At 43.3% G+C, this 18619-nt stretch overlaps 1 protein-coding gene across 2 annotated transcripts in view; it reads left to right on the top strand.

Moving 5' to 3' along the window:
- MUSK (muscle associated receptor tyrosine kinase) overlaps positions 1-18619 on the top strand; it is a 52718-nt gene that overhangs the window by 11434 nt on the left and 22665 nt on the right. For both annotated transcript variants that reach the window (XM_026866614.1, XM_026866613.1), the window contains exons 6-7: positions 13491-13615; positions 17449-17608. In XM_026866614.1, the coding sequence (XP_026722415.1) occupies positions 13491-13615; positions 17449-17608 (285 nt within the window). The remainder of the gene's footprint in view (positions 1-13490; positions 13616-17448; positions 17609-18619) is intronic.

The raw sequence follows: 18619 nt of genomic DNA, 5'->3' as shown, positions 1-18619 counted from the left end.
TTAAAATAAAATATCTAAGCATAGCTGGTTAACTATGAATATTTAATCCCAAAGCAAATTCCCATTCAAAAATCTAGCCAAATCTAGATCAGGCAGGTCCTGATTTCTGAAAGAGATTTCTAATTTTCTGTTGTGAGCTTCCATTTTAATGGGTTCAGCATTAGTCTTGTAATTAGTTTCAGGCATTGTTCAAAGTGCAGCATTGTCTAACTTGACAGATTGACCCTCTCCCTCCTGCATGTGGTCAGGCTCCTTAATGCATGTAAGATCAGGCACATACTTAAATGACTTGCTGAAGCTGGGCCCAGAAACTACAGCAACTCTCGAATATATAAAATTATATATGCTGGATCCACTAATTTAAACTGATGAGAATGTTGGCCCAAGCATTTACATCACTGAGTTGCCTTACAGACCTACTTCTAGTCTGGTTTCAGGGTAAAACAGTTTGAAAAAAGCTGCTATTTTGATTTTCCAAATATTTTTTCTCTGTTCATTGTTGGCTTCCCTCAACATTTATAATATCAAACTCCTTTTATTACTTTTAAATCATAGCTTTAATATTTATAAAGCTTTATTATTTTTAAAGCAAAATTGAAATAATTTGAGCAACAATTTAAAATTAATATTCAGGTGCAGTTCTTGTCAAGAAAAAGACAGCAATGGAGGCCTTACTTAGTGGAACTGATTTTCCAGTTGTTCCTGATTTTCATCAGTGAATGGTGGAAAGGAGACAAGGGTGCTGCCCCATGCACAGACTGATCCCTAGCTAGGGCAGATTGCTTCCTTTCCTGGGGGCATGTTTCAGGCACCAGAATTCAGGTGATGAACGAGTGAACTCTAATCAGTTAATGAGCTTTAGTGTCCAGAATAGGGTTAGAATTTTAATTAAAGGGGTTGTAAAAGCCTGTCTTTTTGGACTGTGTTTCTCCCCAAGTTTGGGGAAACCCACATGAATTTGGACACATGATGGTGAAACCGATTCTCTTCTTAAAAGACATAATCCATTAGGGGTTGAAACACAATCATAATGGCCCTGGCTACTGGGTCCATGGGAAGAGCCAGGATCTTCTTCAGGAATGATGCTGAGCCCACGGACAGCACCCTTCACTGAAAGGCTGCCTGGGTTGCCTGGAGAGTGTTAGGAGGAGAAACAAAGCATGGGGCATCCCCTTGATTTGACACCAGGGAGCAGGCACAGAGCTGGGGAACAGGGAAGGGACAGAAGAGGCAACTATTGGCCAAGGAGAGACCCAAGTGAGCCACTATGCATGGTAGGCAGTCCTCCTACTGAAGGAGGATTGCACACAATTTTTATGATCTTGGTGTGTCCCTTAGCAATAAAATGACACACACTTCTTGTTTAGGTCTGAGGGGACACCTTGGAGGAGCAGTGTTGGTTTTTCCCAACACGTGCTGGAGTCACTATGAAGTGATCCTGCACCAAAGCAGTGGTTTCCAGATGTGCAGAAGCTGCATGGGTTTATTGACTCATCTTTCTCCCTGTTCAGTTCCTTTGTCCAATTAGTTACAGCCTGTGCATCTTACGCAAAAAAAAAGGACTAGCAGAAGTACTGGCATGAGGCATAAGTACAACAGACAGAAACAAGCCTTCTCCACACAGCTCTGCAAAGCAAAACAAACCTGCAACGACGTTTGCTGGTTCTGTTAAAATTATGGTGTGAAGATGACTTCTTGTTACACGTGTATCCAGAGATAGCTACAGGAGGTAACATCTGCACTGATATAAAGGAACAGTATTATGCAAGAAATGTGTTTTTAATTTCCTGGAGGGAACATTTCTGATCTGCAGTTTTGTATTAATTTTCTATCATCTTAAGCATTTTGCTAAGTAGCTATTTAGTCAATACATTATCAGTTTTGATAATGAACACTTCTGCTAACCCTAGGTGAGAAGAGCACTCAGAAGCCGTACGTTGCCAAAGGATTTATACAAATTTGCTGTTGATTGCTGTACAGATGTTGAAAGTGAATCTGTGGCTGAAAGATTCCTGGATGAATCCAGGATCCAAGACTATGGTAGAATAGAAGAATTTCTTTTGCGTACCTGTTCACACAGATGTCTGAAGGCTGAAGTTTATTGACGAGGTGTTGCTTGGGATGGCTAAGATGTCCCATTCAGTTTTGCCTGAAGATCACTTCTTTGGAAATAAACAGGAGAGCAGCTATTGCCTACAGTAATGTTGAGAGTTGCCCTCAAATGCAGAAATTCCCACTGATGTAATTGAAAACTGAGGACAGGGCATAGACTTTTAGGCTGTGCCAAGAATGCATTTCTTGACCCTTGTCTGAGCATTTGAAATCTGTAGGGTTTGCATGATAGGCAGCATCAGCGAGACACTGATATGTTTTTTCCTTCATGCATTAGACAGCTGTTTATGCAACATGGACTGTAGAACAGGAGGAATTTCAGTTTTCATTGCTATTTACAGTGACATTGATCCAGTCCATTAATAGGACCAGTTCAGCAAAAGCTATGCAAGAGCTCATCCAGTTCAGTTTCTGGGCCTGCTGCCTAAAACTGTACACCCTCTGTGGTCCCTATGGCTTGACATGTATAACAATTATATACTCTATACCTATTATGTATAAATTGTATGACGTTGAAAGAATAAATTTAAAAGCCACAGGCTCTTGTCTGGTAAGAGGTATGGGAATATTCTTGTTATGAGCATGCTTGTCACTCAGACACAGAGAGAAACTGCCTGGTAGGTGTTTTTTTTTAAATGCATGAAATAAATTCTACTGGATGGCTTTGCTTTAATCTCTTGCTATCTTTTCCAGATGTGGTGCTTATAACCAATATTCAAAGTATATGTAATTTCTGCATCAAATAAGAAGCATCTATTGCAAACCAGCAGTAAACCAACATGTTTTGCAATGATTTACAGGCTTAATTGCCTGACCTGGGCTCTCTGTTCTGGCAGAGCTTTTTTGCTTTTGGAGAATGTTTCCTTCTCTCCTTGGGGGAACAAAAGTGCCACTTTATGAATTGGTAGAATGGGTTCATGTCCTATATGTTCTTCATTTTTCAAAACAAAAAAGTTACAAGAGACTGGAAAATTGTCCATGAATTACTTACAGTTTAAAAGTAGCAGCTGTTTATAGATAAGGCATAAAGCTATAAACCATCTGCTTTTTATCAGCCTAAATTTTAGCTCCAGCTATGGCAAGAGCATTTTTCTGGAAATGAATGGAGTTACTGCCATTTAAATGTACAAAGGGTTGTGGTGAATTAGGTGCTAACACAACTGAAGGAAGAATGTTCTTTTGAGAGGTGTCTTTCCATTCCAACAGAAACATGTGCATGGAAGTTCTCTGCTGTAAGAAGACAGTCTGAACTGTCTACTGTGCTTTTTATCTTTGCATAATGGGACTCTGTGTGCAGAAATCTTGAAAAAAAAGGTTTTTCTTTCCCTGAGGATGAAGAACAATCTTCCTGTTTTGCATTTCTAGGTGTTGCACCCAGCCAGTGGAACCTCTGATGTTCCCACTTTGCCCAGTGATGCATTTTTAATATTGAACAAGAAGGAAAAAAAGCCATAAATACATGGACTGTAATGTGAAAGGAAAAGAGTACACAGACGGTCCTGTTGGTTGTGTAATGAGTTAGATGAGCCTCCATCTTGTGATTTATATGAAGTTGAGCTTGACCTCCGGCCTGTGGCATCAGAGAGTTGTGGAATTTGGGACTTTTGGATTATACTGTGCGATAAGGTTTAGTTTTGATGTCATCACTGTACAAAGGCATGGCTGGAAATTAATAATCATAAATCTTTCAGGAAACAAACAAACGAATTATCTAGGACAAGTGCCAGAAGATCCAGTGTGCTCATCAAGAAACTAACTGGATTCTCCATGGATTTAATTAAATTTTTGGATTAATCCTCTCTACAGTTTCAAACTGGCTGAATGGGGCATTGGTTGAGAGCTAATGATCCTTTCTTTACCCAGGCAGTTTTATTCATGTCTCTGTCCAAGTGTGGCTGCTCCACTTCCTCCTGTGCTACTATGTGACAGCACACAAAGCAGACAAATAGAAACAAGGGTAGAAGCAATGCTCCTCACGCTCTGCTGACATAGATGATGTTTATTTTTGCGTTCCAACCCTGGTAGATAGAAGTCCTTTCCTGCCCACAGTTTATTGCTTATTACTAGCTACTACAATAATACCCTGCCACAGGCCACAAAAATGTTCTCCTATAAGACACTAGTGAGAACTGCCTTAGCCTTAAAATAGGAAGGTTTTCCTTGGAGAATCATCCCATCAGAGGAAGGATCTGCCAAGACATGGGTAGACTCAGTCTAAATTTTTGATTTTTTTTTCTTTTTTTTTTTTTTTTAATTGTTTTGTCAAATTCTTGGAGGCAGTGAGAAGACAGCAGACCAGATGACAATAGAAATCTAGAAAGCAGTGCCTTGGCTATTTAGTTAACAGACTGCCCACAAAGTGTAAAGCACTTGCTTCCTTCAGCTGTTTTGTGGACCTCTTATGTAGTTTTGGGACAAATCTGCATTACAGATAAATCAAAAGACAATAAAGTTACACTATAATTCAATTAACAAGAATTAAATTATTTATTTAGTCCAGTTAATCTATCCGTTTGCATGGACCATATTCCAGAGATGCACCCTATTTCAAATGAAAACTGACTTCAGTTGTACCATCCAGAAAGTTTTCTACAGTTTCACATAAACATGTCTGTACTTGGTGTAGACAGAATAGAAAAGGGAGATACCAAGAGACCACCAAGGCAGCCAGTCAGCACTGTTAGCCTGATTCTTGCTGCCTTGCCCATAGATCAGCTATCAACATGAAATCTGAATTTTTATCTGTGCCGTCTTCTGAGGTAGGATGTTTTGGGTGAGATGGATTGCAAAATAGTAGACTGACAAGGAAGTGTGCAGCTTTGCATTTAAGTGCTGGGCAACATTTCCTCGGGGAAATCCTGATACTGACACTGAGGAAGAGTGGCTCTCCCATGAGCAGAGGCAGAAACCCTGGGAAAGGATTACCGTCTCTGTCCACAGTGATATTGTATGTACTTGCAGGCACTGTCCTGTGGCAGTAAATGGTGAATACTGCAGTTTGCTGTTAAAAATTGCAATTGGTTTGGGGGGAAGAAGCATTACAGGGAAGGAAAATAGTACAGAGCTTGCCTGTAATTACACCAAAGTAATTGACTGGCCTCAGCGGGGTGGCATGGGTGTAACTGAAAGCCCAGAATATCTCATTAAATCTCCTCCTACCTTCTGCATTCACCATAGCTATCCCAAGATTCTCAGATGCCTCAGATATGACCATAGCCCTAATTACAGGGTAGCAGGGCAAGCCACAGGAGAAAGAAAACAGTCCCAGACCTTCAGCAAATGAACAAACAAGTGTGATCTCTTCAATTTATTCATGAGGCTTGCTCTGCTGTGACACAGACATGAGGTAAACGCTACCTTCAAGTAATTGTTTCGCAGTGGCCTTCTGCACCAAGGAGCTGGCATGGGATTTTTGACAGGACATATATGAACAATTCTTCTTGGGTATTGGAGCCTGCTATTTCCTTTCTCAAAAACCTTAGGCACTTAAAAAAATATATTAATTTCTCACATCATTGCATGAATTGCAGTTTTAAGAAAAAAGATATTGCGGACAAAATCCCTCTGGCTTGTAAACTGTGTTGGGTAGCTAGGAAGCATGTGCTTCCTGCACAATAACAAATTGTTGAGGGTAGAGAATATCCATAGCTATCAGATAAAGGGAGCCAGAGCAAACTGAGACAGCTATCCTGAAGTGATTGCCTTTTCATACTGAGAAACCAAGATAGAGCTGCACCTGAAGGTACAGAAAGGAAGGTTTTGAAGGCAACCTGGAAATTTTATAGAATCTATTTAAAAATCCAGTTTTGGTAAGTTGTTGGTCAACCAGTACCATTTTCCTGAGGCTAATGCCTTCTGTCTTCCAAGGACCTCTTTCATATTGCTCATTCAGGTAGACTCAGGAGGTGAAAGCCCTGCTCTTATTTTCCACTGTAACTGGCTCTTCCAAACTGTACAACTCTAGATTTTACTTCTAGCACTAATGCCAGCTCTAGTATCACACAGTATTTCTAGGGGGTGTGCGCCTATATTATGGAACAGAAGGTGTCTGCTTTTGTGCTGCTTCTGCATAGGAATCTCACATCTCTGAATGCAGCCTCAGACAGCCCTTCACAAAAAGGGCATCTCAAACTAGGAGTTAAGAATAGGGAACAAAGCTGGATCACTGTGTTGGAGAGACTAGCAGTTTTCAGCATTGAAAATCAAGCATGCATGGTGGATAAGGTGAGCGAGGAACTTGCTGTCACCCCAAAACAAGAAACATCCTAGCAGCTACTGCTGGCAGCACTTTAAAATAGATGAAAGGAAGTACTTTTCACATGGCATGTAATTAAATTTATGGCATGTTGTTACCCATTGGTGGAGACCAGATGTCAGGATGCTGCAGGGCTTATATCAGTTTTGGATATCCCATCGATTCCCATAATTGCTTGCTCCATTCCTGAGAGTAGAAGAGGGGGAGACTTGTGTGCAGCTGTGAATGTTTCAGTACGCACAGGCAGACTGGCAGCCTTGCCAGTGGTTGTGATGGACTGTCCATGGCCCCTCACAACCACCACCAAGGCTGCCAGTCTGTCCATGTGTACTGATCTCTTTCCCTCTGGTTGTCGAACACAACTGGAATGAACAAGTATTGCTCTTTGCCTCAAGAGACTAGGAACTTCTTTTCCAGTTTCACATGCAGTGATGGGTAATGGCAGAGTTGAATGGTGCACGGTGTGTCTCTGTACTGTAGGAAAGCCTGGGGAGGTTTAGAAGGGTCTTTTCTTCAAAGAAACCAAACACATATGTAAGACTGGTACTGACATGAAAAGAATCCCCTTATTCATTTCCTTGGGAAGTAATTCGAACACGTTATCCTCGCTTGTCCTTGAATCTGGTGTTTGCTCTGTATATAGAAATGAACACTTGTACAGAACAGGTTTTATATAGTTACACAGGATATAAGCTATCTATTTACATTTTACTCCTGGTTATTATAGCTTTGCATATTTGCAGGGCCTGCTTTTAGGATTCCAGAGACATCTACATGCGATGCAAAGTCTTTCACAGCCGAGAAGTTGCTGTGCTGGCTGTTGCATTTAACGACTCCTTCTGCTGATGCAAATTGTCCTACCACCCATAAATCTTGGAGCTCACCCTAGAATAAGGTTACCTTGAAAAGTTATTGCCTTGCTAAGAAAAACTTGCTTTGATATTAGACACCAGAGCTTAGAATATGAAGGCATATGCTTTAGGATGGAGACGTTGTGGTTTCCTCCATCACCTTTCCACACAGATCTTGAATTGTCCCTCCTGTCCATCTCACAGCCTCAGGAGCCAGGTTGAGTGCCTGCGTAGTGCTGTGCTGTCTGGCCTGTGCTGCATGACATGTTAGAACTACTGCAAGCCCCAAACCTCCCAAATCATGTATCAGGAGCCAGAAGTACTTGGAAGTTTTGAGATTTTTGAGTTATAAACCCCTGATATTTCAAAGCATTGGAGGGTTCTCCCAGATTACCACGACAACTGGTGAGGGACAGGTGAGTCATGAAGTACTGCTTGATTACAGCACTTCTGCAGCTTGATCTTCTGGGGCCCACACCTAATAGTGCTGTTCCTTGAGAAATAATACAGTGGTCATGTGCGTTTGCTACTGCATTAGTACTTTTTTTTTTTTTTTTTTTTTTTTTGATAATCTGTATACACGTGATTCTCCAGCAATAAGCATATTTGGACAAGGATTAAATAAAAATAGGTAAGCAATTTGATAGAGATAAATGTGTCTCATATCAGCTTTGCCTGTGGCATTTTGCTCCTCTTTGTGATTACTTGGTAGGCTTGTAAAAAGATATATATTGCAGTTTAGAGATCAAAGCGAAACTGACCTTGCAGTTATTTCAGGATTTAAATATTAACCCAGCAGTTTTAGAAGTGGGTGGGAAGGTGGCAGCACACGTTGAGCAGTGGAAAGGTACAACATGAGTTGTTCCCATACAGAGGCCTGTGGCGAGCCATGCGCAGAGCCCATCGCTGCTGCTGCGAGAGGAGTTGCTGACCATGCTTACTGAAGAATTTGTTTGTTCTCCGAGCTGGGATTCAGTCCCATCATGTCAGCTGCAGAGACTGTGCCTCACTTGTTCAGCCCTGGCTCTTGGCATGCAATTAGCTGCTGCGCACAGCTTGGCACGGCTGTCTCTGTGACCGCTGATCCATGAGCACGATGTGCGGCCTTTTCTCAGCCCTGGTATTTCAAGAATTGTTGGGATTTTACACGGATTAATTTGAAATGTCAGAAAACACAAATGCTGTGGCTTTTTATGTTTATAAATGTATTTATCAGACCTCCCCTCATCTCTTACCAGTGGGAAGGAAATTGTAGCCCCTCTGTTTGTTACCTCTCCTTGACTGCCTGGTTTAGACTTGTCAGGAAGAATGAATGGATGTGAGATGAATGAATCTGAATGAGAATTTAGATGACCAGACTTCTCACTGGCAAAAGACTGCAAACACACTAGCACAAGTTTATGGTTCTTCAGAGCATATAGGTGGCAAGCATAAATGATTTTTTACGGATTAGTAAGCAAAGTTCAAGCCCAGAGAACTCTTCTGTAGAGAAGGAGTCATTTCAATCTGTCATGCTTCAGGTATAAAAGTGCTATGGGAACATCAGCAAATGCAAACAAAAAAATGCTTGCAGTTTAGCTCCTAAATGCTTACATATGAATAGTATGCAGTGCAGGGTATTAATATCAGGAAAGTTTCCGAGGTGATGTATACCTTACCAATTCTCCCAGCAATGTAGACACATTGATTCTCAACATGGCGCCAGCTGTGCCAGAGGAAAACACCTTTTACATGTAGGAGATGCCTTTACCACAGTGTTTTGCAGCTTAGCTAGAAAAAATTTTCAGTGTAAGACCTGGCTGTAGTCACCCAAAAGGCCATTTCTCATGACAAAAGCAAAACAATCAGGGAAACTAGAGCAGGTTGAGATACCAGATCTGGCAGTATGGATACACCAGGTCTGGCTCACATGTTAGTCCAGGCTCAGACTGTGGTGAGAAGGAAATGTGCACCCACTGTCACCAGGTGGTTGCTGACACCTTGATAGCCTTATCTCAGTTTGGACTATCAGGAATGCTTTACAGTAAGCCAGGACCAGCAACAAACTCTTGGACATGAATATGTGCAGATGTTGACAGTCTGGGTTAATTCATGTACATTGAGAAATGTTGCTCATGTTCTCTGAAAGCTGAGGTTCACCAAAGCCAGTAGAGGGTCTGGAAAAAAAACCCCAAACACCCCACACCTCAAAACCAGTGCTCGATTGAGCCTGGTGTGTCAGAGCCAGCATTAAGTCTTATGAAACCCTGGCTAAAAGGGGTCTCTTCCTGCAGCAGGGCTGTGTGCACGAGGGTTTCCCGTGAACTCTGGGCATCACTTTGTGCTTTCCCGAAAGCAGCAGCATGGCCCCAGGCCACCCAGGCTGCTGCCTGGATATGGCTGGCCCAGTCCAGCCTGCTTTAACGAAAAAACAGGCCTTACCCGGTCAGGGGGCAGGCATCTGCCAGGACTGCAGGATTGGGCCCCAAACCATGGAAATGAAACACAACTCAGTCAAAGGCGACAGGAAAACAAAGTCACCTGGAAAGAGTTAGTTGTTCAAACCGGGGGCTGACTGGGACCTTGATTTAATCTTTTTATAATATAAAAGTTTTGTGACTGAATTAAAGCCCTACTGTTTGGACTGGATGATGTTACCTAATTCTCAGAAATGAGAGCAGCTGGCTGCAGTGCAGATACCTCCTAGAAAGCCTTGCAGTGTACAGCACATCATTTAGCAGGGCTGTAAACGAAAGGACATTTATTAGGGGGCTTGGGAGTGAAACTTAATGTGCTGGCTTGGCTTTTAGCTGGCCGGATTTAATTTCCAGCTTCTCTGTTTTATTTTCCACTTAAATAAATAAATAATTAATGCCCTCTTCTCCCACCTTCCCTAACTGCTTTTTGGCATGCCTTTGGGTATGTCCTGTGCTGAAAGCCTGGGGGTCTCAAAGTGAAAGTTGTTAACCTTTTGGTGATGTAGCTAAACAGACAGAGGTCCTGGCAAAACCCACTTTTGGGAGGATCTGGAAAAGAAAGGCAAGTAATGGAGGTGTTAAATATCACCCGATGGTTGGGAATTTTTACTCTGAGGCAAAATGAAAACAAAACAATGTCCTAAGCCCACCAAATAATGTGGATTTTACAAACTTTTATTATCATTTCCTTTCCTCTTCCTGCCTTTCACCCACCTTTACCCCACAGTAGCTTATGTTGGCACCATCAGTCACCATTTCTTCCTCACCTTTGCCTCTTTTCTTTCTTTGTGTAACGTGGTGAAGGAAAAAAAAGTCATAGTTTTGGGGGCTGGGTTCCTCCGTTTGACTACAGGACAGATTTTCTTGCTGATGTGGTTGCCAGAATGGACCTCAAGCTCATCCTGGTAGTCTTGCCCCACTTTGCACTGGTGGAAGGTGACACTGGTTGCTCTCATACAACCTGTCCTGGCTTTCTCACAGCACCTGAGTCTAATGGCAACAGCGGTGTGTCGATCATCCACCTGTAGATGATGGGGCTAAGAAATTGTTGATGCTGTTTTTTTTTTTAATGCTGCTTCCCAAAACAATGAAGATCCCTTTGGAAAATGTGTCCCTGGGTGTGCCAATCAGTGGCGCTTCAAAGCCTGTCAGGACCTGAGGAGTCCAGCCCTTATCCCAGGGAATTTTGCACTTAAAAATTAAATAAAGTAAAAAAAATTCCAAGGTTATCTAGTTCACAGTATCTAGAGCTAAATACTTAAGTTAAATACATAAACTTTAATTAAAATACTTTTAAAAAACATGCAAAAGTAAGTACTTGAAATGTTAAAGTATTAAATCTGTAACTTCAATTTTCAAAGTCCTGGAAACACACATGGTGGCACTGAGGTAGCAGGAGCTTCCATTCTTCAACACTTTGGAAATCAGCTTATTTCCATATAGACCCACTTTTATTTAGCCATCCCTCCCTGTGCTAGATAATACACCTGTGGCACTTTCCACAAGAAACATGTGAATGCTTAGCAGCTATTTCTGAATTTTTATCCCTATATTTGGTGTTTTAAGCTTGAATGGCCTGACCCTTTGCCTTCCCTATGCTGGCAGATGAGTGCTCGCATCAGCAGAATGCTGGGCTACTAAAGCAAGTGCTGTGATCAGAGCTGGTGGGAGAACCACAAGGAGTGGGATGCAGTTTTCTGGCCTCCCTGCCATGTTCACTGTGGCTTTGCTCCCTTCCTGTACAACTTGATCACTTTCAAAGCATGCCTTTTTTTCTCCTGGCTGAAAGAGCCTCATAGATTTTGGGAGAGCAGCAGGTACAGAGGAGGGCATATGCACCTGTGTCTGGCACCAGTTAACATAGTGCTGTTAATTCACCACTTCAGTATTAATTAAGCTGGGCAGGATCCGAACAGCAGAGTGGTCAGGCAGGCAGAGTCCCAGCAGCATACTGAGAAACCAACAGCAGCATGAGAAAAGCACCAGGGGCCATATTCCGGCTCTGGGAGCTAACTGCTGGCTTCAGCAGGAGCCATGTGCATGTAACTGCTGCCTGGGGACAGACCCAAAAGTTTAGCATTTCTCCGAATGAAGTATAAAAGTAATTATGAGCTTGGCCTGGGGCACTTGGGACTGAATTTGTAACCATCTGGTGTTAATGGCCTGAAGTGAAACTTCAGGCAAAGGTTTAATTTTGCTTATTATTTGTCAGGAAAGTCCCTGGCCACTGACTGAAGCTTTCCTTGTTAGTGGTGGAGCTTCATACCTGCAGCCTTGCTGAGGGACAGTGTGTTGCAGCAGCCCTGATGCTGCTCTGCTTTGACTTTAAGAAAGTGGCATAAAGCATCGGTAGTGAGCGTCTGCTTGGAGATCATAGAGGAATTAAGAAGCTGAATATAATACATATTCTCACACCCTTTTCACTTCACTGACATTAAATTTAGTCTTCTTAAAACCCCCTGCCCAGGAGCCTATTGGATGTCTGTGATCCTAAGACAAAAAAGTTTCTATACTGAAATGTACTCCTAGTGTTGTCTATTCATGAGCAAAAGCTGGTTTTAGGCTCTTTCTTAACAAAAATCTCAGCCCCTTCCAAGTCCAGGATTGGGTGGAGAAGCTATATGGAAAGCATACACTTTTAAAATTCCAGCTGAAATTTTGCTGATGAAGTCTTCCAATCCCAAATGGTGGGGACAGAGAGTCAGTTTCTTAAAGGATCTTCATTGGTCTCCTAATTGCTTTGCATTGGAGCTCTCCATCTGGGAGCAACCATTGCCAGTGCTAAGGGGTGTACTGGGCAAACAGAGACACAGACAACCATGACATGATTAGACATGTTAATAAGAAGAACCATGAAGATAGCAAAAGTGGCAAAGAAAATATCAGACTTGTCTGAGAACTCCGAGAGAAACTCTCCTGCTTACTAAAATTTCTGATGGAGACTTTTAGTCATTGCTGTGCAGCCCAGAAGCTACATAGTGAGTGTAGTATGAGCAGTTTGAGTAAGAAATGTCACAAAGCTATTCAGCCTGCTTTTTCACAGACATTCAGGCATCTCCATTAAAAATTTTGGGTCGAAACTCAAATATTCCACAAGGGAAATGTCTCTCTTCTCTGCTTTCCTCTATGTGATCCAAGTACAGCAGCTGAAATACAGCTTGTGAAGGCCATCAGAGTTGTGTTCCTGGATTGAAATAAGTTTTCAACACAAATTCCTCTGTTCTTCTTTCACCCAAAAAAAACCCCAAAACAAACCAAAAAAACCCAAAAAAACTTGGGGCAGGGAGGCTCTTATCTTGCTTACTTTCAAACTACCCAGTAACCACATTACCACAAAAGAAGCAAGAGCAGTAGAGAAGTCACTTTACAAAAACTACTTTCTGCCTGGAATCTCATCCTCTTAAAGTCTTTGCCAGCCATTCCCCCATAATCTGAGGTTAGAGTCTCTCCCCTTAGGGCAGGTTGTTTGGGCATGAAAAATGCTGGGGTCTGCAGCTCTCCATGTTAAGTCCTAATCACTATGATCACACTGAGGAGTTTATCTGACCCTTAACCTTCATGGTATGTGACAGTGCTGGTGGTCTCCTTGATGGTTTTGAACAAGTTTTGCATGAAGTCACCCTTAGCAGGACACTTTCTTTCACTTCCTCATGCCTACCCCAAGACCATCACTCACCAGGAAGCCCATGCTACACTCCATTTTTATTCATGGGTCTGTGGCTTTTTTCAAGACCTACTGGAAAGGAAGTATCCCCATGCCAGTACAGCCTCAGTTTTTCATTGCTGTTCAACTAGCACTTTTCTCTTCTCCTGCAGTTTTTGCCAGAATCCTGAAGGCTCCTGAATCCCAAAATATTACCTTCGGGTCTGTGGTGACATTACGATGTGCAGCGACCGGCCTTCCAGTCCCCACTGTCACCTGGCTGGAAAATGGGAAAGCTGTAAGTGCTTCTTTTTTCATGCTTTTGGCCCCGGTGGGCTGTTTGCATCTGGAAGTGCAGCCCAGGGATTAAAATGGGGGGCTGGGAGCCAGTGCCCATGGTTTCTATTCTTGCCTTGCTTAGTGCCTCACTGTGCTATCAACTTGAACCTGACTTGGCTCCCGGCTGCAGTTTTCTCCTCTGCAAAACACTCTCCCCCTTTCCAGGGTGTTGCGTGCGCTAATTTGTAAGGGTCTGGAAAGCCCAACATGAAGGATGCTTTAGATGCTCTCAACCTCCCCCTGAGTCAGGGTTTCTAGGACTTTATAATGAGTTTTATTTCTGCAGCCATCTTTCCTCTCCTTTCTCCTAATGTGGTAACAATAACATGGCAAAATTGCTTATTTGACAAAATAATACAAACTGAGGTAGTTAGGTAGAACAAACCGTCTTGAGGTAAAATACCTGTGGGACAGAATATGCACAGCATATTTGCAGATGAATAGATCTGAAATTTTCTAGACTGACCTAAGTGACATGCTGACATATGTAATTAATTTATTCCTGGCTAAAAGCATGTCCTCAAGAAAGTCACACTCTCTTCAGTGGCCAGCACCAAGAGATGCAAATCCACATCTTCTTGCAGGAAATTGTTCTGTAGTCTAAATATCCTGACCATTTAAAATAGGTGCCTGCTTTGAATTCATCTGACTTTCTTGTCCATGTGTAGGGTATTGAAATGCCTTCCCTTCAGCTGAACTGAAGACCTGCTTGACACCCAATATTGCCTCCTTGGGAGTGAGCAGTGCACTACTGTCACAGCACCTCTGCAGCCTGAGTCTGCCATGGGTTCCTCCAGTCTTCATATGGTTATGGTGGACATGTTTTATACTCTCTGTGGTCTTTAAACAGCTTTATTAAGGATGTGAGCCCCAGGGTGTGATGCTGTGGAGGCTGTTGGGGCAGCTGTTGCACACAAGCTAGCAATTTGCTTCCACTCTTTCTGCCTGTCTGCCCCAAGTCCTTCTGGCCACTGTCTGGCCATGGCCATTCCTGTGGACTTGCTTGTCCAACAGGGCCAATAAATCCTCTTGTTCAGGTGCCTTACTTCAGGAAGCTATCCCCATCCTGGTCTGTATCCCTTCTTTCCATGTATTAAGAAACATTATTAAGGAGCCCAGGCTACTCTGAAAGCTGTCTTGCTTTCCTTATCTTCTCTAAACCTTATTGTGTCCTCCAGTTTGATTAGGGCTAACATTCTGTATTCCACCCAGGTTGCTAGGGAGAACAGCAGAGGGATCAGATCAGCCTCTAAAGAGCCCCATGGGTCCTCTGTAGTTTCTGGTGATAATTATTTTGAGACAACTGTGGGTGTCCATTCAAGGTTTCTTCCCCATTGAGGAAGAAATCTTTCAGGGGGTCTGAAGTCTCTGGCAAGGGCAGAGTATTTCCAGAGTGCAGACTCCTGCTCTGCCAAGCTCCCACCAGTGTGTTGGTCCCACAGAGAGCTGTGTGCAAGACATTGTGTGACAATGCAGCTGCCTGGCTGGTCAGATCTGTTCTGCCCAATTCCAGTCTGCAATGCCAAGCCCAGTACCAGGAGGGTGGTGCTCCAGAGTGCCTCATTTTACATATGGCAAGGAGACCTTAACAAGAGACCATCTTTGGGAAAGTTGGGCCAGGAAGCAAGTGGACAGCAGCATGAGCATTTGAGGGCTGACTCATGAGTAAGCAACAGTGAGTCACTTGAAGATGCAAGATGCTTATGGCATTATGGTCTCTGAACACCAACCTGTAATTGCCCTGAGGTTTAAAGAGTGGGAATCTGCTGAGGTTACTGAGCTGCCTTTGAAGAGGAGAATGGAAACTCCTCTGAGCATCAGCTGGCTTGCATATCCAAACAGAAACACAATTCCTCTTCCTCCTGCTATGCACCATGAGGCATCATGGGCCTCAAACTGTCTGCAACGCAAAGTAAGCCCCGTAATAAGATGTGAAGACGTCTCTGCTTTGGTGGTAGCTGAGGTGCCATTTTAAAGGCTGAAAAAGAACCTGCTGGAAACAAAATCTCAGGAAACATATTTGAAAAGGGAAGGGAATCAATTAACACAAGGGAATGGCTTGAGGTTTCCAGTAGAGGAAACAACAGCTGGCTGGTGTGAAAGTCTAGGCACAGATACCTGATACTTTCACCTGTGATTTTCCACCATGCATGTGACTGTGCATACTGCTCACAGCTACCTGAGCACCCCTTCCCTCCCATGGCCCAAGCCTGGAGGGTCAATCCTGGCTCTCCATGCTCACCAGGTGTGGTCCAACACTGCTGAGAGGGGAGATAACAGGATGGGGTATGCCTGAGGGGTAAGCAGGGAGACAGGACCTGATCAACACAAGCTGCTCAGGCTGAGCAACTGCCTTTCCCTGTTGGATGCTGGGAGGGAAGGGCAGCCTGTAAAGAAATTCCTTCTTTCTACCAGGAAGGTCCCAGCAGTGTCTTAGTGCTGAGTGGTTTCTGGGAAGAAAAAAAACCTAAAAGCAAATCTGACCAGCACTGTAACAAAAGAGGAAGTTGTGAAAAACATCCCTTCATCTCCCATCCACCTAAAAACTGACTTCACAGCATAAGGCCAAAAAAGATTTCTGGTCTCTGCATTTACACAGTGACCGCATACTACCCATCCCTATTGCAATAGTTAGAATAACTATGTTGATCTGGTTATTTAGTGATTTCTTCCCATGCATGTTCCCTCACCACAACTCCAAGTTGAGCTTCATCAAGACAAAACAAATATATTACTCTCAGCTTTTTCTTTGCAGAGAGAAACCGATCTTTACTAAAGATGTGATACAACACTGATGCATCCCTGCTTGCTTTTTCATTTATCACTGTTAATACCTTTGGGAACAGACACAGATCCCATTGAAATCATGTTTTTGCTAACCTCCAGGGAGGTCAGATTGATCTCTCTAACCTCCCTATTAGATTCATAGAAAGAATGCTTTCCTTGGATGGATCCAGGGAGACAACTCTTACTGCCCTTAGGGCCAGGTAGCACCAATGGGAACCATGGGGAACCACATCTTACTTGAATTGCACTTGATGCTTCCCATCAGTATGAAGGGTAAAGTGAGCAATGCTGCTCCTTCGTACTGCCTTTGCAAAGTAGAAATTAATGTCATATAAGCAGGAAAGACTTGAGGATAAAATCAAGTCCAGCTGGCCAGAATCAGCAGGCTCCAAGCTCATTTACCTGGGAATTTCTGACCTGGGAAAAGGCTGGCCATAATCACCACATTTGCAGCCCCTTCCATATTTCCAGGTGTGAGATAAGAAAATCTATCAGATTATCTGCCAAAGTGTCAGAGTCTGAGTGCTTGCTTTGCTCACGACTGCTTTTGAAGTCTGGCAGTGCTTATATTAATCCAGAATCAATGACTTCCAACCCATTTTCTTTTCTCCCTTAATGTAGTCAGGGTCCACAAAGACACCTCATGCCCTTCCTTGTTAAGGCATGAATAGACAATCTACTAGAAAAGGTCCTGGAGTTATTAGCCAGGTCAATTACATGAGCAAAACTGAGACTACAGCACTCTGGAACTGAAAATTAATTGCAAAAGTATTGCTGAAGTGTGAAATAGGAGAGGTCTTGGACATTTGCTTTTGTCTGTGAAGTCAGCCGCTATGAAAGTGCCAAAATAGCACCAGCAGTTTTAGTTCTGCCACTTCTGTCTGCTTGCTACATATTTCTCTGCCAATCTAGACATCTGGGGATGGGTCTTTTAGGTTTTTCCTTGCTTTGTTTGTTTGTTTGTCTTTGTTGGTAATATCACTGCACTGAGCTTTTCACTCTCAGGTTTCTGCAGGGTCTATAACGGAAAGCGTCAAGGACAGAGTGGTTGACTCCAGACTGCAGGTATATGTCACCCGACCTGGCTTGTTCACTTGCCTCGCCACGAATAAACACAGCAAAACTTTTGGAGCTGCAAAAGCCGCAGCAACCATCAGCATTTCAGGTATCCTGGGAAAAAAAGGGGTAATTATTTTTTATCCTTGCAGTTGCAGTCCTATCTTCCCTCCTGGGGAAGAAGAAAGGGGTGTTAAGTACTCTGGAGGAGGAGGAAAAGCCTTTGGAGATCGATAGTGTGCAGACAGCTAAATTTGAGTGCAAATGCATCCTCACCAGGCTATTTCCTCATATATTCTTACACTTTGGAGACTGGCATAGCTGTCATTTCCTGAATGTTTGATTCTGTCTTGTACTTTGTGTCCCAGAACTTGGTAAGTTCATCCATGCAGAGGAAGTCATGGCCGTGACCCAGCATTGGTATCACCTAACAGCAAGGTGAAAATAGCTTTCATGAGAAGTTTGTCTTCTCAGGGAGTTGCATCCAGAAAGCAGGGAGGTTGCTGTCAGAGAATTAATCCACCATGCGTGGGGTCACCTCTGCTCCCAGGGACATTTCCCAAGTGGGGACAGGATGATCCAAGGAGGAGAAATACCCATGGTCTGAGCTACCTGACAGCATTTGACATGCCAAGAGTAAGGTAGTAGCTTGTGCCTTCCCTGCTGTGACAGGCAGGGGCATTTAGTTAGAGAAAAGATGAATCACCCAGGACTCCAGACATGGGGTGGTAGCCCTGGTCCTGCTGTTAGCCAGGCATGTACCTGGCACTTTCTCTGTGCCTCAGCTTCTGTTCTTTTGAGAAAATAACCTTTTCTTACAATGGACATTAAGACTAGCAGCAAGCTCTGCCCTGTAATAGACTCAGCACTTCGTACTGTATTTCACATTCCCACTCCTGCTTTTACACCAGGCAAAGCTCTGCCCTATGAAGCAGAGCTGCAAATGCATCAGGAGGGTTGGTGCAGCTACTTGCACCTACAGCAGGGAGAAGCAGTGCAGCTTCTCTCACTAGTCTGAATGTGCAGATCTGAGCAGGAGCCCTCCTTGGCCTTATCCTAGCTCCCAAGGGTCCCAGGACAGAGGTGTCCCAGTCCTTGGCTGATGCCTAGCACCTTCTCC

Source organism: Athene cunicularia (assembly GCF_003259725.1).
Source record: "Athene cunicularia isolate RWA chromosome Z unlocalized genomic scaffold, athCun1 chrZ_part3, whole genome shotgun sequence".
Classification (NCBI taxonomy): Eukaryota; Metazoa; Chordata; class Aves; order Strigiformes; family Strigidae; genus Athene; species Athene cunicularia.
This window is presented reverse-complemented; position numbering and strand designations above follow the sequence as displayed.